Here is a 24,416-nt window from a genome sequence, read left to right as displayed (position 1 = left end):
CGTAGCTGAAGATGATTCCTACCCTGCTAGAAGCTACAATTGTGTTCCTCAGTCTTACCTCTCCCACCAGTAAGGATGAAAAAAGATGATTCATCAAATTACCAGTTTATTTAATAATTTTGAACGCTGAAATCGGACTCTATCTAGCTCTTCATCTTCAAGAGAAAACGACCTAATTATCATGCGAGTAACTATACTCTGAGCCATTTCCAATAATCCAATGTCCTTTTTAAAGTAAGGAGCCCAATACTGAACACAATATTCCAAATACAGCCTAATCGATGACATATACAGTGACATTACACTCTCTTTAGGCTTGTATTTAATATGTACAACCTAAAATTTAATTTGTCCTGCCACAAGCAACAACGTATTGCTTAGATGGTTAAAGAAACCAAAACTTCAAGATTCTTTCTTCCATAACACTGTTAAGTTTATTCCCATAATTTTTCAAAATGATTTTTTTTTTTAATATTTCGTTACAAATACGTAACTAGTAATTTAGATTGTTGTTGTTTTTGTAAGAGAGAGAAATCTACTCATTTGCGAGAGGATCTGTTATGACTTTATTTTCTATTTGAATAATTTCTTGATGTTTGACGTGTTTAGTAAATCTCTCTATTTTGCGTTTTTTTTACAATTTATTTTTATGTAACAGAGTTAAGTAGCTATGGAACTTCTGTTTTTGATTTTTTTTTAAATGGCATTTCACTCATTGCCACACGAGAGAATAAACTTGTACCTTATCTAAGCTTACTAATCGTAATCTGAGGGTCGCAGGTTCGCATCCCCGTTGCGCCAAATATGCTCGCCCTTTCAGCCGTGGGGGCGTTATAATGTGACAGTCAATCCCACTATCCGTTGGTAATAGAGTAGCCCGAGAGTTGGCGGTGGGTGGTAGTGACTAGCTGCCTTCCCTCTAGTCTCACACTGCTAAATTATGGACGGCTAGCGCAGATAGCCCTCGTGTAGCTTTGTGCGAAATTCAAAAACAAAAAAACAAACAAGCCTACTAATATTCTCCACATTTGTTTCCAGTATTACAAAATTGATGTATGTCCTCAGGAATTTCCATAATTTATATTTATGATATGTTAGTATTCCGTCTACATGTCTAGTATAAACCTTGATTTTTATGATATATTTGTTTCCTGATATATTAGTACTCCTCAGTCATTTTGCATAATTTATTACTTTTATTAATTTCTGAGGCTGCACTATGTTTTGAGTTTGAAGCATGTCACTGCATATGTATATATACTTCTTATGACCTTCATTTTTGACCATGAAAATCTTATCAGTAAATCTCTTCACGAGGGCCAGTTTTTCCAGTTCTTGCTGCCAAGGGTATTTTTGAATAATACCAAACTTGAATTTCTTTTTTTTTAAACTAACAAAATTTTTGAACACGAAAAAATAAAAGGCAAGATTTGTCTTATGACGAATTTGTTATTTGAAATGTAATGATGAATTAAAAAATCTAAAAGTGTCGTGATATTTACCAAAGTAGTTGAAATATAGTTAATAATTAGCGACTGGTTTTTTGATACCTAAAATCTCTGTTTTATACACCATAAATATGGACATGTATTTTTTATGGATACGAGAAAGGAATGAAAATATATATAAAGATTCATTCAGCTCACATATAGTATTAAACAGGAGCCTGGAATGTGAAAAAAAAAAAACCCTTGTGAGGAAGAAAGGAGACTCAGACATCACGCGAACAAGGCCTGTGGCTCTTGGGTGTGTACTACAGTTGCTCCTGTGTAGAGCTGTGCGGCTCACACACTCAAGTGGATACAATAGGAAGCTATATGAGTATGTGGCTGAACCAACTGCATCTCCGGGTGTTCATTTGAAGCGAACCTATAACATTCACTATCAAGAAGTTATAAAGACAAAAGTGAGCTTCTGTCTGATACTACTAGTCCGCTGGTTGCTTTGTATCAACCCTGGCGTAAGTGTAACCCTATTTTATGTTGAGTAACGGACTGACTTGGACGAAAGAAAGCTTACACAAAGAACGACCGCTACAACATCATAAGCGAGACAGAAAGGCCGTCTGCGTAACAGATCAGTGTCCGGGAGTGACTCTCGCAAATAAAACACATGGTTAACCATAGAATAATAGAGGATATTTGATCATTGTTATTAATACACAGAGCGTAAAGAGCCATTAGTATGGGATGTAATGTTAGTAAAGATGTACAAGTAGAGAACCAGCAGAAGACCCAAGACGGCCAGATTCAAGGAGAAGATAAACAAGGTATGTATATGTCGGATGACCTCATTTAAAATTCACCTAATAATTTTAAGCCTAAAATTGACATTCGTTTTTTCAAAAAAAACGTGATCATCTGTCACGTCAGCATATCAAGAAAAGACCTCAATGCATACCATTTGGTTAATGTATATTTGCTCTCTCACGTTAGTCTTTAACAGTTAAGAAGTTAAGTATGGTGGAAAAAGATGATAATACAACTGAAGACAGTGAAGAGTTTCATCCTTGTTGATAAAAGACAGAGCCAGCACATTTTTATTTTTTGAACATTTTTTGTTAACCGTTTTATTGCATACTTATATATTTATAATTCCTCTTATTTTTGTAACAAGTGCGTATGTTGGATATTTTCTTTTTCAGTCGCTCAGAAGGAGACTGCTTTTATTAAGTGTAAACTAGCTACTTCCTATTTTGTTACATGATGTAACCTTGCTTCTACATACAAACGTGTTAAACATAAATTAACTGTTATTTTCTAGCCAACAAGAGGGACAATTCTTTCACTGGTACATGTGTACTTAATAGACAGGTATCATCTTCTGACAGTTCGATCTGCTAAGGAAAACCCGTTTTAGGTATCTAACTGGATATGATGACCGGCTTTAACAGAGTCGTTTTCACATATGTTATTCTTTACAGTTTTTTAATGACGGAAACCTCTTTTGCACATACAAATACACTCAATATATATATATTTTATACACTAGCATTATTTGTATCGATTGTTAAGAAAGAATGTTTTAATTATTCAAATCACAGCATATGAGAATAAGTCTACACGCCATGTATAGCAAGGAATCGAAGTATTGCATCTTGGGATATAATACGTTAGTGATGTATTAAAAATGGTCATTAACCATATTGATTAAATAATGGTTCAACCTCGTTTGGCTTTACGTTAAATAAACACCTATTCGTCTCTCGTTAATATCGTAGCTTCCAACCAGATATAAAAACAGGGCTAAAAACCGTTAAACGTACATTTTGATGTTGTCTTTTTAACACTTTGAATTAATCACAAAGCTACATAATGGACTGTCTGTGCTTTACCCATTACGGGTATCGAAACCTAGTTTTTTAGCGGAGTGAGTCCGCAGACATACTGCTGTGCTACTGATGGGGTGTTTTCATACGGATTTTTACAAAATATAATGTAAAAAAAGTAGTTGCCGAAACTAAAATATTTAACATATTGTTTCCAGTTATGAATAGAATTAAATGCGTTATCTTAGGAATAAAAATAAAAGAAACTACAACGTTCGATTAATGTTTGTTTGTTTTGAATTTCGCGCAAAGCTACTCGAGGGCTATCTGCGCTAACCGTACCTAATTTAGTAGTGTAAGACTAGAGGGAAGGCAGCTAGTCGTCACCACCCACCGCCAACTCTTGGGCTACTCTTTTATCAACGAATAGTGGGATTGACCGACCATTATAACGATCCATGGATACTCTTTTAACAACGAATAGTAGGATTGATCGTTACATTATAACGCCCCCACGGCTGAAAGGGCGGCCATGTTTGGTGCGACAGGGATTGGAACCCACGACCCTCGGATTACGAGTTCAACTTCTTAACACGCTTGGCCTCGATTAATGAAACAAGAGCGGCGACGACAAACGTTTGTTTTAAACACAAACCCGCGGTTTAAGCAAGTGATAACAACAGTCTAACATAATTATAGTGAGGCGCATTAACACTCGTTTAAAATAACAGATTTGAAACGAAAGAGTTTTAAACAACAGAATGTTGTAGTACAAAACATAAGTATGACCGATTTGTATCAACATATATAAACTTAACCTGTTTCAGAAGTTGAAATATGTGAAAATAGTATAACTATTTTATCTGAGTCATAATATAAAAAATACCTCCATTTTATATTTTACAACAATAAAATCACATTTATTTCACAATATGACCATATTCTAGTGATTAGATCCAAGGAAAAATTATGTAACAATAAAGTACGAATTATTCTACATGTCTTAAAATAAAATTATCAGAATATGTTTTAAAAAGTGTTTGTCAATAAAAGCATATCACGTACAAAGCTAATTGTTTTTTTTTTAAATATTAAAGATAAATTATGCTCTTTGTGATGGAAAGGTTGATCATTATAACCTCCATATCGTTTCATGTGGTTTTGTATGTAACAGAGAATATGTATAATCAATTAAAGTATAATACAACTCTCGTTGAAAACCACGGTTTCTTTCTTTCAAACATCTATAAACGACGTATTATATTTAGTTAAAATTGTCAGCTAACCTCTCTCTCAGGCCCGGCAAGGTCAGGTGGATTAAGGCGTTTAACTCGTAATCTGAGGGTCGCGGGTTCGAATCCTGGTCGCACCAAATATGCTCGCCCTTTCAGCCGTGGGGACGTTATAATGTGACGGTCAATCCCACTATTCGTTGGTAAAAAAAGTAGCCCAAGAGTTGGCGGTTGGTGGTGATGACTAGCTGCCTTCCCTCTAGTCTTACACTCAAAATTATGGACGGCTAGCACAGATAGCCCTTGAGTAGCTTTGTGCGAAATTCAAAAACAAAACAAACTTTCTTTCAGGGTTTGAATCCTCGTCAACCGTGGGGGCGTTATAATGTGACGGTCAATCCCACTATTCGTTGGTAAAAGAATAGCCCAAGAGTTGGCGGCTAGCACAGATAGCCCTCGTGTACCTTTGCGCAAAATTCAAACCGAACCAAACTTGCTTTCAGTACCTTGATACGTCTAACAAAATGATACATACAGCTAAGGAGATCAACAGATAGCCATTTTCTCTTTAACATAACGACATTTTCTATGTACTTGCAAGACAGGCACTAATTTTTATAGCAAAAAATGTAATTACCTGTGGATTTTAGACAACGTATAAAGAAATTAAAAGGTTCTCTCTCTCTTTGCTGAGCTTGTTTCAATATGGATTATATACTTACAATTTCATGTTATGCCGTAATCACAAATCATTTTAAACGCTTATAAATCAAACGTAGGTAGTTTTCACAATATTTTGTGATAATAAAGAAATTCTTTTACACGTATTTAGTAAATGCTGCTTAAATCATTTGTACTCATTACAAGTGCAAAGCTATATTTTGAATTAAACAGAAAAAGAAAAGTTTGTTTGTTTGTATTGAATTTCGCGCAAAGCTACTCAAGGGCTATCTGCGCTAGCTGTCCCTAATTTAGAAGATTAAGACTAGAGGGAAAGCAGTTAGTCATCACTACCTACCGCCAACTCTGGGCTACTCTTTAGCCAACGATTAGTGGGATTGACCGTCACGTAATAACGCCACCACAGCTGAAAGGGCGAGAATGCTTGGTGCGACGGGGATTCGAACCCGCGACCCTCAGATTACGAGTTGAACACCTTAACCCACTTGGGCCATGAAAAAGAAAACAAAAGAAGGAAAACATAATTTAATAAGTGGAAATATAATTATGTTGGTTAGAGAACTAGAATTTTTTTAGGTTTATCATAATTTAGCATGTTTATTTATTTTTATAAAGAAAAGTTAAGTGAGGAGTTTTAAGACGTTGTGCCATAGTTATAAGAGTATAAAGAAAACCTGTGAATATATTTTTCATTTCGATGTTTCATAGCATCGATTCACAGGTCAATAATATCATACCAGAGTCATAAACTACCAGTAATCACCCAGTTTGCAAACGTTTTATCTTCCTATATGTAAATTATATTAACTACAACAAGGAGTCACCAAACACCACATGCTAATTTCTCTATAAGAGAGCCAACAATAAATAGTACAGAGCTGAGTATATCGTATTAAAATGATTTTGAACCTCCACCACGTCTTTACAGTTTATGTAGCCACATCAGGCTATGCTCCAACTGATGGTCGTGTATTTTGACAACAGTCCTCCAGTGTAGTGTCTATTGCAATAGGCTCCGTCATAAGGGTATCATGTCATAAGCTCAACAACTACTCGTTGCGTGCTTTCCATGATATATGTAATGGAACGAGAACAAAGGTTTTATAACTCCGTTTTACGTGTTTGTACCTGCAAATGTGATTTTAGTTTGACTAATAGACACGTATATATACGTTTTATTCTATGTAGCTCATTGCGTTGTTTTTATTATATTCCTTACTTGTTAAACTAAAACGTATACGACATCATTTACGAAAAGTGCTATGTGGAATACATTTGTTTTCTATCAGTGTGATTTAGTCATAGCTCTGTTAAACATGCTTCAGATATAAATGTGCTGAAATGATATGATTTTTAGATTCTGGTAAAGATTGCTACAATAAATATAATAATTTATGGGAATGAAACAATGTGAAATCATGCTTTAATTCAGCAATTTTTGAGGTAATTCAGGATCTCAATGGATCTCAGACACGTGATTTCAATATATTTAGTAGAATGTGTTAAAACAAACGTACTTGACATAGAACTATTACTGAAAACCCATGAGCAATTTAGATGAACAAAAGAACAACAACAACAAATAAATAGAATCTTTGGATTTTGTCATTTTGCAAATCTTCTCGCACAACTATACGAGAGGCTATCTTCACATAATACTCCCTTATTTTGAAGTGATAGACTAGAATAATGGCAGATAGTCAAAAGCCAGCTATTGGGCTGCTAATATCTAAGGGATAAATATGAAACTATAATAATTAAAAAGTAAATTCTCAATTACCCGAAACTACCTTGTGGAAAACTCAGAGATCGTAAGTTAGTCAACATTATCCATGGTATATAAGTAACTAACTTTAAAATCAAAATAACAAAATGTGTTCAGTATACCGGAACTAAATGACCAACTTCAGATAGCTGTAATTGTCTCATCTCAACTGGTTTATACTTGAATAACTTTCAAAAACAAATGGAGGAAGATACGGCTCAAGAACTATGTCGAAATTTACGTTTCTATCTTAAAGTTATATCTAAATAAAATTGGCTGAGGACGTCGAAAGACAGTTAAGAGTTGAGAAGTTGTGAATTCAAGTATTCAGCTTCTAACCTTTAACTGATTCTTCATAGTTGCTGACTAGTTTGACATCGGCGCCTGATTTTTTTCTAATAGCTGGAATATCTTCAACGTGTTTGGTTGCTATGGTCACTGACATTACCTGTTATGACGTAATGATGACAATGAGAACTGCTAATGGGAATGAATTTTGATTGATTCTCGTATAACATTTTTACTTATGATAAGTTCATTGTTTTTTCATAGTCCTGATTTAATCGCATATTGACAATTAATATACGCAATAGCATCAAATCTAAAAACGATACGAAACATTTTATGATATTGATGATGTTAATATGAAGATAATCAACACATTAATTAAATTATATCCGTGTATAATCACAAAAGCTCTCACACTGTTGAAATAATATTGAATGGTACTTTGGAATGGAAAAGTCATTCGAATAATAGTATAGGAGGTATAGGACTCCATCGTGGTTAATTTTATATAACTGATATTGATATATATATATTTTTCAGTTGGCGTATTCGTTGAATAATCAGCGGGTTAGTGCTAAATCTTATCAAAAACAACCCCAAAAACACACAAATCACAAACATGTACGTTGTAATTTATGGAAGTATGCAGACTAATTCCTGTCAAATAATGTAACATTATATAACACTAGATTACAACATTCGTTATACTGTGTTACAAAGAGGGGAGAGCCTGTTGAAACTAGACTTAACATGTACTTGCTTTTGTTATATCGATCCCATTTTTTTTAGCAATCTTACTGGCCAATTGTCATGGCAACAGCACCTAGACTAATATAAGCAACAACAGCGACCTCTCTTGAACAGACATACTAATCAATAAATGAAATGAACTACACGAGTTTATTAAATGCGTTGAATTATGAGACGTTGTCCAAAAACCAAATGTTGTCATTTCATCTTTAACCCAAATGCTCTCTCTCTCTCTATATATATATATAAATTTATATGGACATACACCGTCAGCAAATATTTACAAGTGCAACGTGCAGTATCATGCAGAACTCGTGAGCTAAAATTTAAATTATAACACGCAAATACATAGGAACACAAATGTTCTATTATTCGATAAACTAGTATAAAAATTGAAACCATCTGGTCAAAAGCAACCGGCTTTTAATAGTATACTTTAATTGTTAAGTCAGTTATAAGCAGTTAACTCGAAGACACAGTGGCAAGAATTATAATGATTACGTGACGTAAAAGAATAAAACTTGTTGGAGCACGTTTGTATCGTATTAATTATGCCTCCAGAGATCACAAAATGATCCAACTGTGATGTTGACTTTCTGTAACTGTAACACATGTATCATGGTATATTAATTACAACTGATATGAAACTGTATTTAACATAACTTGAAGTATAGATTACGTGTCGACAGCCCTAACCACCAGACCCAATGAGTTTGACTACTTCTGGCATTATAATTGTAATTATATTTATAATATAGGACTCCATCATGGTCAATTTTGAGATAAGTGATACTGATATATATCAGTTGGCGTATTCGTTGTATAATCAGCGGGTTAGTGCTAAATTTTATCAAAAACACCTTAGGTGTGAAAAACAGATGTTGCCGGAAAAGGATCAATAGTTCGAATTAAAGGAATGAAATGAAATTTGGAAGCAAAACTGGAAGCTACATTTGTAGCAGTGACGAGAATTCATTGTTTAATATTCGTTCATTAGCTAGCCACGCTCTGTTTTTTGTTCAACTTGGGGCCTGATTGTGGATAAAACAAAATAATAATTTCCTTTGTAGTAACGCCATGGAAACTAGATTAACAGTTTCTTGTCATCACCTGAATGCACGCGAGTCAGCCGAATCAAGCATCGTTACTTACGCTAATGGTTTAAACTAATATTATTTGATGCTAAACGATCTTTAATTGAGAGCATTTTATAAGATTTAACAAATTTGTACTCAAAGGTTGGTAATGAATAATTAATTATAACCATTCACCGTATGACTTTCTGAAAACTTAAGCTAAAAACTGCTAACTTAGTTTGTTTGGCCGAACCAATACTTGCGTCTTTACACATTACATGTTTTTACCTTGTAGTTTTACTGCTGTAAATCAGACGTATTTAATCCAAATGACAAAAAAAAATAAATAAAACTGTCCACTTTTACTCATAGTTGTAGCTGTGGTAAAAAGATTAAACCAACAATTCACGCGATTCTTTACGAAGTGCGCAAAACTTCCGGTCAAAATTAAACAATTTTTGATAAATATTTTTGCACATGTGGCTTATATTTAGACCAGATTTGGCTTGTACGACACTATCAATGTACCAAATAAAAAAGCTCAGTGAAAGTTAAGAATGTTTTTCTATCATATAAAATTTCCGTATTTTTGTTGAGAAGGAAAAAAAACACACACTTCAATCAAAATGGACCAATCTGGTCTATCACTCAGAAAAACTAGGACGGCTATCTGCAGTCAGTGTTTTTTGTAGCTTTGTACAAAGACTTTGAAACTAACAAAAATAAATTTTATCGATTTCTGTTTATTAAAATTAATTCAGAAATAGAAACTCACAAAATAGGTAGCTTAATGTTACTGGTTAAACTTTCATAAAGTGTCGTTTGCTTCCCTCCCAAAAATAAAACAACTAAGAAAAAGAACTGTACTAGAGTTGTACTAAATCGGAGGCCCGGCATAGCCAGGTGGGTTAAGGCGTTCGATTCCTAATCTGGGGGTCGCAAGTTCGAATCCCAGTCGCACCAAACATGCTTGCCCTTTCACCCGTGAGGGCGTTCTAGAAAAATGTGACGGTCAAGCCTTCTATTTGTTGGTAAAAGATTAGCCCAAGTGTTGGCGGTGGGTGGTGGCGACTTGCTGCCTTCCTTCTAGTTTTACACTGCTAAATTAGGAACGGCTAGCGCAGATAACTCTCCAGTAGCTTTGCGCGAAATTCAAAACAAACAAAGAAGGTAAAAATATAAAGATAATTTCATTGGGCAAACCCTTGAATTACACAGTTGTTGTATTTAGTTCTTTTTAAGATGTATGATAATAGATGTTGGGTTTAATGTGTTATCTGTCATTAACAATTTGCGTAAAGATGCAAAATTACTAAGTTCCATTTTTCAACTGAATATTCGATTAACATGTATTATTGGTTTAGGTAGACGGCGATTAAGGTTCTCAAAATTATGAACGACTGTAAACTATAAACAATGATTAAGAATTTCACGTTAAAGATTTGCTTAAATGTATGACTATGTTCTTGTTAATATCTTACATACAATAGCTTTTCTTTACAAATATTAATTTGCTTAGATTTTGGAAAAGTCATTTTAATACCTCCATTTTTTGCTGTTTTTTGTTTTACGTTAGTGAGTGTAATTAATCTTACTCCAATGATCAATAGACAATGTCTTAAAGCTGGATTGATTTTCTAGAGATATTTATTGGACATTTCTTCAGTTACGTGACGAATTACTATTTCTAAAATGATTGATAAGTAGTGGACTCGTCAAATGTAATTCTATTGCCGTGTAGCTGCAGGAAATATAAAGATATAATACTGAATTTAGGTTATCATGATATACCGTGTTTAAACGCATCTATTAGCTTAACATATTCATTCAAAACTACACAAGGGTTACCTATATGCACGAGCCACTCCTGTTTTTGAACTGATAGACAAAAGTTCATTTCTTGGGCTACTTTAATCGAACGGTTACTTTTATAATAATCTCTCTGTTCCAAATTGCGAAGCTAGATTTGCGGTAACGGGATAAGAGCCATATACCTTTGAACTCGCAGTTTGACTAGCTAATCCCTGGCCAACGCACCCCCCCCCCCCTCACATGGTAGAGAAATGATTAAGGAAACGTAACATTTGTTCATCCATGGCCAGTTCATATATTCTAAATCTATAAGAATCATTAGAATTAACATTTGAAGTTTATGAACTTTATAAGGATTTTACATTACATAAAGAATGAAATTTACACTTAGTTATTAGGAAGGACATACATATAAATACAGTTTGGTATCGTTTCTTAATTATTGCTCGGGTAAATTCATTTCTAATAACAAAAAGCTGGCACAATCTTAATTTAGGTACTTACCGTTTTCAACTTTATTTGAAAGACGCCTTATTCAAAACACGAGTTAAAAGGAAAGGTCAGTGATCCTAATGTATAAGCAATGAACTCCATAATTTTGAATCACTGACCATATAGAGGGTAACTAGTCAGCAGCGCCCGCCGCTACATGGACACGCTTAATTGGATAGCGGAATTAACTGTTATCTTTATATGTAGCTGAAAGAGCAGAGCATTTTCATCATCATATCCCAGATCTGAACCTTGGATCTCTCGCTTCACATCCCGGCATATTAACCATTATCAATATCTTACACACCTATTTCATTTCATACTAAAGACATCATTTCTTATTCATCTAAAGATTCGATTAACAGCTATTTTTGGTACCAATAGACAGATGGTTTCTTGAAATTATGAGTGACTCTTATGCATTTGTGAGTTCAACAGAAATAGTTATTCTAACATATATGTATATTTTTAACAGGCAGATAGGAGACTAAAGTACGCCCCTCATTTCAGTGGTACACTGGTATGTCTGCGGTCTTACAACCCTAGAAACCTCGTTCCGATACCCATGGTGGGCAGAGCACAGATAGTCAGTTCATTGTATAGTTTTGTGCTTAATAACAAACGACAACAAACAAACAAAATTAAAGTGTAGGATTTTGTAAGTAAATGTTTGTTTGTGGGCATTAATAAATTTATGATCTGTACAAAATTACTGTTACTTATTAGTTTATTTCATATTTTACCTGATGTTGAAGTAAACTGTTTCTAGCAACCCTTAATCTTAAAGACACTACAACAGCTGTGGATAGGTCTAAAGTTTATTATTTCAAAACATAATTGCTTATAAAGGTGCTACATAAACAGGGAAGAATCGCTTAGTTCACTTGAAAACATTATTATATTTTTTAAAGGCGAATATCTGTCACTTACGTGGTCAATTATTTTAGCTCGTTTACTCTCGTGCTTTAGTCGATGAATTAGCTTTCTACATCAACCGCGTCTTAACGCAGCATAAATAACATTTTGGCAATAAGAAGACAGCCCCAGGGTTGCTATCATTTTAATCTGTTTATTCGTATTATCTAGTGGTTGGATCTTGAAACGTGTCTATTTGCGAAGCTGTACTTGTTTCTTGAAGCTCAGTAAGAGATATGATTATAGGACAAAAAGCGTTTCGCAAGCTGACCATCGTTAGCTAGTATATAACCACAAACAGGCACCATTTTGTTGGTACAGACGTTGTCCTGTAAGGAGGCAGAGAAATTCGAATAAAAGAGAACAGTATTTTCATCATAGAAAGTTTGACCGGGTTCTTTTTTTAGACAACTGACAAATTTAAGACGCCGTTCTACACAGGAAATGTGTGAGTTCTAATTGAATACTAAAACAAACTGTTAAGTAAGGTAATTCTTATCAATTAAATTTTCGTTATATTTCTTAGTTATTACGTTATACAAGTGTCTCTAAACGTTCAAATGAGACGTTGAAACTTGTGTTGTTTATTGTTGAAGTATACTTTGGAGTTAAACTAATTTTATAATTTTTTGTGCATCTGTAGATTGCATGCAATGCGACAGTAACAGTTTAAACTGCTATATTACAAAATATATACGAATGACACACTTGTGGCACCCTGTCACACTAAACAGGCTCGCCCCTTTCAGCCGTGGGCCGTTATAATGTGACAGTCAATCCTCCTATTCGTTGGTAAAAAAGTATCTCAAGAGTTGGCTGTGGGTGGTGATGATTAGTCTTTCTAGTCTTTCATTGCTAAATTAGGGACGGCTAGCGCAGATAGCCTTCGTGTAGCTTTGCGCGAAGTAAAAAGCAAACAAACAAATACTTGTAGCTTTTAGAAATAAAATTTATATGTGGAAATTTAAAGAGTATTTAAATAGTCAGAATTAAGTTTACTGTTGATTTGTTTTAGGATTTCGCGCAAAGCTACACCAGGGCCATCTGGGCTAGCCGTCAGAAATTTAGCAGTGTAAGACTAGAGGGAAGGCAACTAGTCACCACCACTCACCCTTAACGCGTAGGCTACTCTTTCACCAAATAATACTGGGATTTACTGTCACATTAAAACGCCTTCACGGCTAGAAGGGCGAGCATGTTTGGTGTGATGGGGATTCGAACCCGCGACCCTCAGAATGTGAGTCAAACGCCTTAACCATCTGGCCATGCCAGGCCATATTTACTGTTGAATAAAAAACTCCGAATTCATTTGACAATTTTTGAAACTTAAAATAGTAAATTTAGAGAATGTCATTAAAAGTATTGTTTGTTGTTAAGCCTACAGCACAATGGGTTATCTGTGGTGAGTCCATTTCTCGCGTACCTATTTTCTTGTAAGCTGACCTAAGTAAGCCCTTAGGTTTATTGTTGACCCGTCGGGAGAGGGTCTTTGAAAGTAAGTTTTTCCCTAAATCGGTATTTACTTATTTACCGGCTTTAACCGACACGTAAAAAAAAAAGCACACACAAAAAACTGTGTCTTTTCTTATAGAAAAGCTATACCGGGCTATCTGCTGAATCCACCGAGAGGAATCGCACAAAAAAGGGACACCCGTCATTCGTTCAGCAAGCTTTGTTCACTGAAGGTTCCCCACCATCCCGAAATATAAACAACCACGTATTGAAAACGAAAACAGCTTTCAAGTACACTTTCAAACTATCATTAGGAACGATGGTATCAAAAATAAAAATGATTCATTATGTGAGTGCCAGATAAACAGATTATACGTATATATCAGGGGTAGTTATACATTCTGGACAGTAGGAGACCAAGACCTCACTGACTTGACCCTATCACTCGTACTTTGTCACATAATTACCCCGCAGAAAGTGTTGAATTATACCCGATTTATATGTTTCATGAAGTTATCTTAGTCAAACGGTTCTGTAGTAAGTGGAAGATTTTATAAATCCACAAAGGTGATGTGATCTATGTAGATAAGATAGATTTTATTCTTGTAAGCTGTCGGGATCTATGTAGTTAAGATATATTTTACTCCTGTGAGGTGATGTGACCTATGTAGTTAAAATATATTTTTCTTGTAAGCTGACGGGATCTATATAGTTAAGATATATTTTACTCCTGTGAGCTGTTGTGACCTATGTAGTTAAAATATATTTTTCTTGTAAGCTGACGGGATCTATGTAGTTAAGATATATTTTACTCCTGTGAGCTGATGTGACCTATGTAGTTAAGATATATTTTACTCTTATAAGGTGATGTGACCTATGTAGTTAAAATATATTTTATTCTTGTAAGCTGACGGTATCTATGTAGTTAAGATATATTTTACCTCTCTAAGTTAATATACGTATACATTTAAGGCAGTTTTTGTCCCCGTAAGCTGATGTGACCAATACGATCACAATAGTTGATGTGACATCTGTACTGTTACGATAGTTTTCGGCGTTTATAAGCTCAAATCTAACACATATGTAGTTTTGTTGGTAATAAATGCAGACTAACAGGGTGGTACCAAGAAGCTGTTTTAATGTATACCAGATTGTTTCATTTTGATAGTTATCTATAAGTAAGATAAAAACAATAAAACACATTTAGATACATTGAGTTTCAACAGATAGTTGTACAGTAAGTATAAATAAATTGTTAAACAAATAATTTTTTTATTTCAGTTATAATCCTATTAAGACTGCACTTGTGACGGCGAATGACAAAAATCACACACAGTAACTCTTTAAGAAAACATGTAACCTACAAAAGGAACGTTATTTCAGATATGTTTTTATGGTTTACGGAGTAACCCAAAATTGCTAAATTGGATCAATATTTGTACTCTAGACTCTTATTTACTAATCCAAACATGCTACTGTGCTATTCTTAAATTTATGAAGCGGTTAGTGAATGTCACGGCTGTATGACCGTGTGTAACTTTGTATGTACCGTCGTTTTCCCCCCTTTTGTATTATCTAAACGAGTGTGTTTGAAACAAAAACACAACAAAGCAAGTTCCATTATGATGATATTTTAATGTTTAACTTTTCACAAGTCATGGACTTCTGCTTAACGGAAAGTAATTCTAATTTGACGGATTATGAAAAGTTAGCTAATAGCATGTTGTTTCTATGATTTATTTTTAGGCTTCGAGCGTGATATCACTAAGGTCACTTTACAATTATCCACAATGGGGGACTTATAACTTTCCTTAGTGTACGTAAGCAACTGAACTATACAGGTTTGTGTATTTTTTTTACAGCGATGCCACATCGGGCTATCTGATGAGTCCACCGAGGGGAATCAAACCCTTGATTTTAGCGATGTAAATCCGTAGACTTCCTACTATCCCAGCGGGGGGGGGACTGGAATAAATACGATTTCACATCGCCAACAGGTTCAAAATATTATAAATATCTTACGTTAAGAATATACAACATTAACATATTGTCACTTATTTGAAATTGGATGAAATACTTTATTTCAATATTTGAACTATTGTCATTATCATTCGTAGTTTTTTTAAATAATATGATGTTTACATTATGAAATTTCTGTTTATTATAAACAATCTGAAAGCTGAAAGTAATTATGTAAATGTGACTTTTCTAATTACAATTATGTAAACACGGCTTTTTCAAATTACAGTTACACTAAGAAATCCAACAACACTTAACAAATCCTATACATATATATAATAATAACATAGTTCAATTACAACAGTAAATAGGACGTTTAATATCTACTGTTGTGCACCAGAAATGCGCTTGTAGTTCAAGAGATTAGCATATCTCTGTAAAACATTTAAATAATAATAATACCAAATATTATGAACGCAATTTTTTAAAATATGTTTATAAAATGACTTTAATTGGAAAAGTATTTTTTGTTAGTTGGTAATAAGTATGTTATTACACCATAATAAGACTGGTAATGGCTTTAATCGCATTATTCGTAAATTAATAGTGCAGAATTTGATGTTAAACTATTTATATGCATCGCAAAATAATTACGACCCGGGAAACAGTGATAAGATTAGATTTATTATTAGTTTTTCTTTGTTCTAATTATTTCTGGCACTTTAATAAAATATTACCAAAGAAGGAGTGTCAGAATGTCAAATTAAGTAAATGTAGGTTTTATACTTGTCCTAAGTTTTCATGTAGTAGTATAGAATGTTCTCAAACACTATTACCTTATGCTCAGCATCTATATAATTCATTGTCAAATATTATATTTTACTTTTTATCAGACAGTATATATTAATATTTCGCACAAAATAGCAGATTTTTACAAAAAATAAATTAAAAAAGACATCGCATGAATAGTAATATTTTAAAACACCCAGAAATGTTTTGCAGTGTTTTGAAAAAAAAATCATTTTTACTTTAGTATTATTAGAAATAAACAAAGTTTGATGATTTTTAATGTTTATCTATTCGAAGTATTTTAATGTGGCAAGTGGCGAGAGTGGAATGTCAAGGAGTTGAATCATAAGTCATGAGTGTGACTTTAAATGCCAGCCAATACAAGTGTCTGTGAAGTGACGCTATTTTACTGTTTAATGTCTACAGCCCTGTCTGATGTGCAGTATTAACACTCAACTCAGATATATTAGGATAAATTACTTCTGACGTACGAGTCTATAAGTTTTATATAATTATATAGATCTATTGTGATACTGTTTTTTTTTAAGATTTACTTAACTAAAAGTTGTTTTTATTCAAGTTTTTGAAACACTAGTGATTACGTTGGTCTGTTAAAGATTTCCGAAAGACTTAAGTTTCCGCGCAATATAATTAGGAAGTCCTTTAAGATTTTGTAAACGAAACGTATTAAAAGTTTATAGGAGATATGTATCTCTACAATGTCATCATGTTTTAGCTTTCCGTGTGAGATAAGTTTAGCCTAAAGCAAGGTACGTGATGTCTAAATCTCCATATAATATCTTCAAATATTTTCTTTAGCTGATAAAGTTTCAACTCCTGAAGAAGAAAAGGCAGCCACGAAGATTCAAGCATCTTTCCGTGGGTTTAAAGCTCGGAAAGAAGTACACAAGATGAAAAACGACGATTCTTCACAAGTAAGACAAGGATATCACTACACTTTCAACAGCAATGCTTTGGGAGATATTCTGAAAAACTTGTTTGTTTTTTTTGTTTTTTGAATTTCGCGCAAAGCTACGCGATGGCTATCTGCGCTAGCCGTCCCTAATTTAGCAGTGTAAGACTAGAGGGAAGGCAGCTAGTCATCACCACCCACCGCCAACCCTTGGGCTACTCTTTTACCAACGAATAGTGGGATTGACCGTAACATTATAACGCCCCACGGGTAAAAGGGCGGGAACGTTTGGTGCGACCGGGATTCGAACCCGCAACCTTCGGATTACGCTTTAAGCCACCTGGCCATGTCGGGTCGTTTCTGAAAAACTAACAAAAAGTGCAATTAATTTAACTAAATTAAATAACTTTTCTTTTTACAATATTTTTCGAGCTACATTAATAAAAATAACAAAGTCTTCCCGTGATGTCCCTGCAGTGTCTCAGTAGTAAGCCTAAAGTCATATAATACTAAAACCGGGTTTCGATGTCCATGGTGGGTACCGTTCAGATAGACCCTTGTATATCTTTGTTTTTTAACAACAAATAAACAACTTGCTCCTGATTCACTGAGATGATTAAAACTTATTAAGAGAAATTACTTTGGTAATAATGCAACATACGACTATTTAGTTCTTATATATATGTTCTAACCTTTTTTATATTTTAAGAATTAGCTAGGCAGAAGCTAGTTCATTTTGTATTTAAAAGAAGAATATGTTTAGGGAGGGTTAGCTAAAGACAGACACGTTGATAAAAAACACAAGCTTGTGTGTCGGAACGTCGAACTCTGCCGGTTTTACCGACGCCTTTTATAGTAAAGATATACAATAGGTCATCTGTGATCTGTCCACTTCGAAGAACCGAACCCCCGATTTTATCGCTGTGAACCCATAAAGCTACCACTGACTTACCTTGGGACATCTACTAAGGAATCACAGTTAAAGGAAAATACTGAAAAATATTATAATGTTTAGAAACTTTTTATAATGTGTTCATGAACTAAAAATATAAGCCTTTGGATTGAAACGTACAGCAGAAAAATATATTTGAAAACTAAAACATTTTATCTGTTATCTCCTTTCTATTTTTCTTATGTGTTTATGTTTGTTGACTTATCACTGCAACTGTGTGATATGCAAAAACTTGCCTGTAATTTTCATTGCTATTTTAAACTTAAAAGTCATGTTGTGTGATACGTGGGCTAAGTGACAAAATAAACATTTCTAGGCTAAGGCATAGTCATCCATACTTTAGGATTACTGACCATAGAGAGAGGTCAACCAGTCAGCAGCATCAGCAGCCTACTCTGCTATATTTCTAACCACTCTATGCACTTCACTCCTTGCTGGATAAGTGAGGTTTACCTGGATCTAGAGAATGATTCTTATATTAGTAACACGTAGAATTTTTTGAGAATATATTCGCATGAGAAGTTTAATTCAATACATAAAAATTACTCCAACATTCATGAGAAAATAGAGGTGCCATCTTTTATCTAACACTACGTTTATGAACTAAAGTCCACGAAACCATTTATAAATTCCGTTCTATCTACAGTTTGCGGCTAGGTATGGCAAAATATATGATATTTCAGTTCAGTTATTTCGCTTTTGCTAATATCGTCATAACTAATTGAAGTTAGAATGAAACGCTTGTTTCATTTATCATATTTTTATCTGCGGTGAGGCATGAATATTCGTTTTAGAAAACAAAACCAAAACATTTGTCTTTTTCTTATTTATTTCTACAGAAAGTGAACGGACATAAAGAAGATTCCTTTGATCCCGATGATCCTCAACTTAGTAAAGCGGCAACCAAGATACAGGCCTCATTTAGAGGTCATAAAGTTCGGAAAGACCTGAAATCCCAGAATGATTCGAATAAAGTGGCCAACATGGACGAAAAAGGTGATAGAAAAACTCAGTTGTTAAACCCACTATAAATAAGTTGTGTTTTTCATGAATACCAAGGGAAACTTTCTGTTTAATTACCCTTATTTTTTGTATTGGAGGTAAGGTTAAGATTTTCTTTCCAAATGTACCCTCTCCTAATGGCGCAACCGTATATACAGACTTACACCGCTAGAATAAAAGCCAGGTTTCGATACTCGTGGTGGGCAGAGCAGAGATAACCCATTGTTTGGCTTTGTGCTTAACTTCAAACAACAGTATTCCAAATATTATTTAGCATTTTCAAGTCATTGGAAGACACTTATCGTATACTTTGTATTTTCTTTTTATTCTGTCGGCTTATTCGTTTTTTTCATTTGGACGGTTAATTCATCTGAATAACACTCGAATATCAATAACAAAGTGTCATTAAGCGAAAAAACTGAACGTTTTGTGTTCTATGATAGTAAAATTCAGCGAATAATAGCGAGATAATTGTATCATACGAAATACCATTTAATATGTATGGTTAAAGGAACAAAATTTAATATTTTGTTTGCTATTTACATGTTCAGAAAATACATATAATCATTTTTATTATTTTTCCTTTTTTTGCTGTATATTTTTATGAAAAATGTTTTGCAGTGGTGATTTGTATAGTGATTTAGAACTAACCTAAGCATTTAGAGCTGATAAAACCTTGGGAGATACTATTGGAAATACGGCCAAAAATACCGATAACAGCAAGGAATCGAACTGATGAACTAGTGCATTCTAAATAGTTATCATTCGTATTTAAACCGAAAAGTTAAACTAGCTACGCTAGTTTCTGAGTTAGACCTCACTTCCGCGCTATGATATGGTTAACAGAATTTGTGATGCCACTGTCACTAAATCATACACATTTAACACGTTAAACTTTCTTAAGGACACTTGCATTTATCTATTAGAATTGTGGACCCGATGAGAAAAATATCTAGTCTACTTACATGCATTATAACATTACTTTGTTTTTGAACTTCATGTAAAACTACATGAGGGTTATCTGCACTAGTCGTCTCTAATTTAGCAGTGTAAGACTAGAGGGAAGGCAGCCAGTTTGTCATCATCACCCACCGCCAACTCTTGGGCTACCAACATATAGTGGGATTGACCGTGACATCATAGCGCCCCCACAGCTCAAAGGGCGAGGATGTTTTGTGTGATGGGGATTCGAACCCGCGACCTTTAGATTTCGAGTCGATTGCTTTAACCACCTGGCCATGACGGGCCGGGGAGGGGGGGTTGAGAAGCAAGCCGTCTCCTGTTTCTCCCAAGCAATGTTTTCTTGTAATTCTAGGTGAACTATTAAAATTATTGTGATGAAGTAATACGTAACGCTCGCTGGAGACCTGTTTTTATTTCAACTAAATGTACTTACTAAGCAATAATTTGTTTTTAATGTTACCATGGTTTCAAGAACAAAAACAAATTCTTATGATGGTATAGTAATTGTAATGTAGTTTAGTTTCTAGATTGTTGTGAATGTTTATGAATATTAAACACACCATTAATGCTGCTTCCAGTAGTTTGTTTGTTTTTTACGCAAAGCTGCACGAGGACTATCTGCGATAATCGTTCCTAATTTAGCAGTGTAAGACTAGGGGAAGGGGAGCTACTTATCACTACCTACCACCAACTCTTGGGCTACTATTTTACCGCCCCCCGCTAGTACAGCGGTAAGTCTCCGGATTCACAACGCTAAAATCAGGGGTTCGATTCCCCTCGGTGGGCTAAGCAGATAGCTCGATGTGGCTTTGCCATAAGAAAAAAACACACACACTATTTTACCAACGAATAATGAGATTGACGGTAACATTATAACGCCCCCACAGTTGAAAGAGCGAGCATGTTTGGTGTGACGGAGATTTGAGCCTCCAACCTTCGCATTATGAGTCGAGCGCCTTAACCACCTGACCATGATGGACCTAGGGTGGACGAGAATCGAGCGGCCTCCTGTTTCTACCGGACTTAGAATAGGTTTAGTGAACACGCGCTCGTGTGAAACTTCAGTCATGAAGTGTTTTTAAAACGATTATTTAATGCTTCTAAATAACCATCGTTAAAATATACGACGTTAGTAAAGTTGTTTGAAGTGAATTTTATGGTTTGTTCTCTTAAATTCGCGAAGTTAAGCTTTGATCACTAGACTGTAGTTCGATCATAAAGCTAGAAAAATCATCACTGAAACATATTTTTATATTAAGCTAAAGAATTTTTGAAATATTTTGAATACAGAAACAAATCCATTTATTCAGTATAACGACTATATAAGAAAAAAGTTAGATTTTGCGTGTTTTATTTTAAAGATATACAACGCAACAGATTTGAATCTCAGGATTTTGTAAAACACCAGGTAATAATGACGCTAGAGTTGCATTAATATATCCTATCCCCTGTATTAAATGATATATTTATATATATTTAAAAGTTACTGTTTAGTCGCAGAGAGTCGAAGAAATTTTGGAAAACTAATAGGCTTAAAAACTGTTATTAAAACCAAGTTAATTGCAATCTACTTTTTCATATTCCTCTTAACTTGTTTGATACGAATACACATCTTTGTTTTCCAGCCGCAGTGGGTTAATTTAGAGGAATATGGGGGAAAAACAGGAATCTGCAGACAACATGTATTTATAAAAATTTTGATGCAATTATATGTTTGTGTAATCTGTCTATATTGTTTAGATAGGCACGAGAAGTTGTATTCACCAGAATATTTCTATTTAATTTAACTTTATAGGTAACTTACAAGTACAATATTTATAAATAATGGTTTTAAAAATTTAAAAAATGCAACAAGACTTTCTCCAAATATTTATTTAAAGTTCGAGATTTAGACATGTTACCATTATTCGTGCCTCGACAAGTGGCACAGCAGCATGTCTTCGGACTTACAATGGCGAGCAGAGCACAGAGAGTCCGTTGTGTAGCTTTGTGTTCAATTCTAAACAACAACTCAAGATAGAAAGGCATATTATGATATATTAATTTGTTTGGTATATATATCTCAGTTAATACTTTGAAAATTTGTGCTAAAATCTTGTTATTTTAACCACTGAAACTTTGAAGAAGGTTAATTATATATCTGAAATGCTATTAAAACAGTCATTCTAATTTTGTTTTCTTTTTGTTTCAGCAGAATAATCGATGAAGTTAACCGTTGCCTATACTACTTATTTCCTGTGATCTAAGCCGCAAACTTTACGAGACTGGAAGATTTTGTTCTATGTACAGGTAGAGAGAAAGGGCTATAAAAGAGTGGCGTATTTGGGAATATGGACAGTAATTAGTGATGGCAACATGTAACACAAAACACACTAAAATTACGTCCACTCTTTTCTACCTTCTTCTCATTGTACCAGATTCATTTCGCACAATGCCTGTATTAACAGACTAAGTAATTTTTTCCTTCAATAGAAGTGCTTTCTCCAAATGATACTGTAAGCATCGTGAAAACTTAAATAATATAATTTATGATGTATGTCTATATAGCGCTTTGAAACATTTAAACAAAGTATGCTTTCGTAACAAAGTTGTTGCTTTTATTATAGTGCTTTATATTTACGTTTGAGTTATTTGAATTTGAAAACATTTCTTACCGTTAGTGTCTGACTTCTTTTAAGTTATGAAAAACAACACTTTAACAAATATCTTTTTATACAAAAACTACACTTTGGTTTTTTCTTTCCTTTTTGAAAATGAAATTTCAGACTTGGTGTGTCGAGTAACGTTTATGTGGAATCGTTTTAAGGTGTATAATGGTGTATAATGTCGATTACTACTTGTTCTGGTAAGTTACTGACGATCAGTGAGTTTTAGGTATTCAATTAATACAAGAAAGCGGACAGTGTGTGATATGTGGAATTCAATATTCGTTAATTACTGTATTAAAAACAATAAAATCAATCTTGTCAGGTCTGAAGAAACAACTTAATGTCTACAGAAACAAATGATCAAACTGAAAATATATTTCAATGAAGGATCACTGATTAGAAAGAACGTAGTTTGGTCAGAATAGTTCCAATTCGTTGAAGCCATACAAAGTAATTGTGTCCTGAATGTCCTGATTTTGTGTGAAAATACTTATTTCAGCACTAGCTTGTGTGATGGATATTTTGTGTTGAAGAGCCATTGCTATTACAGTGTTTTATTCTTTTCCTATTAACCATTTTTGCATGTTTATTAGGCGATATTTTTTCTCTAGTGGTATTTATTATGCTAAATATTGAAATAAGACATATATGTTTGCACGTCAGATTTCTTATAATTCTTCAATACTAATTTTGGAAGCGTCCGTATTTTTACATAAACTAACCCTAAAAGCTTTTTTTTTTTTAAAATCGATTTTGAAGCTCTTTGTCATTTCAACAATATTTACTACTAATAAATTTATACGTCTGAAGTTACTTACAAACATAAGTTAAATTTCATTTCCATGAAACAAAATTATATAAATGTATCTACTTTTTTGAAATGTATTTCTTATAAGTTTTGCACTGTCGCTTGTGTTTGACAGAAATTAGGGTTAGTAACAAAAAATTTACTTTTCAGAAGAGTGACTTTTTGAACATAGAATACACAGAAATATTGAAGAAAGGATTAGTTTCTCAATCACTAAAGTAGAAACGTCAGCTTCAAGCAAAGTTCGTAGATATTGCACTTCATTAGAATAATTGATATTAAACAATGACATATTCGCTTTTTAATTTGCATGTAGACAAGAATATACAGTTATGCCGTTGGAAATCACAATGCAATTTTAATATTTTTCGCATTCAATTTATTGTGGTTTGGGGATTTATTGTTTTTGTTTTCAAGGCGACGATTTTAAGTGATTTTGAATTTATACGAATGTAAACTTTATCGTCTGAGTGAATAACTGTAAAAGTCTTTTTCATATTTAACCTAATGGTTTTGATATTTGGATGTCATTGTCAATTGTACACCATGTTTCTAAATGAATAAAATTTCAAGTTGAGCCTATTTTCTTGTTTTTTTTTTAGAAATATCCATCAACATCAGAATTTTCGGCTCGTTTCTGTTTCTCAAACA

At 33.8% G+C, this 24,416-nt stretch overlaps 1 protein-coding gene across 3 annotated transcripts; it reads left to right on the top strand.

Moving 5' to 3' along the window:
• Positions 1–1,712: 1,712 nt before the first annotated feature.
• On the top strand, positions 1,713–24,347 carry LOC143233221 (uncharacterized). 3 transcript variants are annotated; one of them, XM_076469200.1, is made up of 4 exons: positions 1,713–2,269; positions 17,299–17,414; positions 19,184–19,340; positions 22,504–24,347. In XM_076469200.1, exons 1-4 carry the CDS (start codon positions 2,185–2,187, stop codon positions 22,506–22,508), a joined length of 363 nt encoding a protein of 120 aa, XP_076325315.1. In that variant the 5' UTR covers positions 1,713–2,184; the 3' UTR covers positions 22,509–24,347. The 3 variants fall into 3 exon arrangements, with proteins under 3 accessions (XP_076325315.1, XP_076325314.1, XP_076325316.1); XM_076469199.1 differs by having other exon boundaries at positions 1,714–2,269; positions 22,501–24,347; XM_076469201.1 differs by lacking the exon at positions 1,713–2,269 and adding an exon at positions 12,590–12,727 and having other exon boundaries at positions 22,501–24,347.
• The last annotated feature ends 69 nt before the right edge of the window (positions 24,348–24,416 follow it).

Source organism: Tachypleus tridentatus, chromosome 12 (genome assembly GCF_004210375.1).
Source record: "Tachypleus tridentatus isolate NWPU-2018 chromosome 12, ASM421037v1, whole genome shotgun sequence".
Classification (NCBI taxonomy): domain Eukaryota; kingdom Metazoa; phylum Arthropoda; class Merostomata; order Xiphosura; family Limulidae; genus Tachypleus; species Tachypleus tridentatus.
The sequence above is the reverse complement of the archived record's forward strand: the minus strand, read 5'-3'. Positions and strand labels throughout refer to the sequence as shown.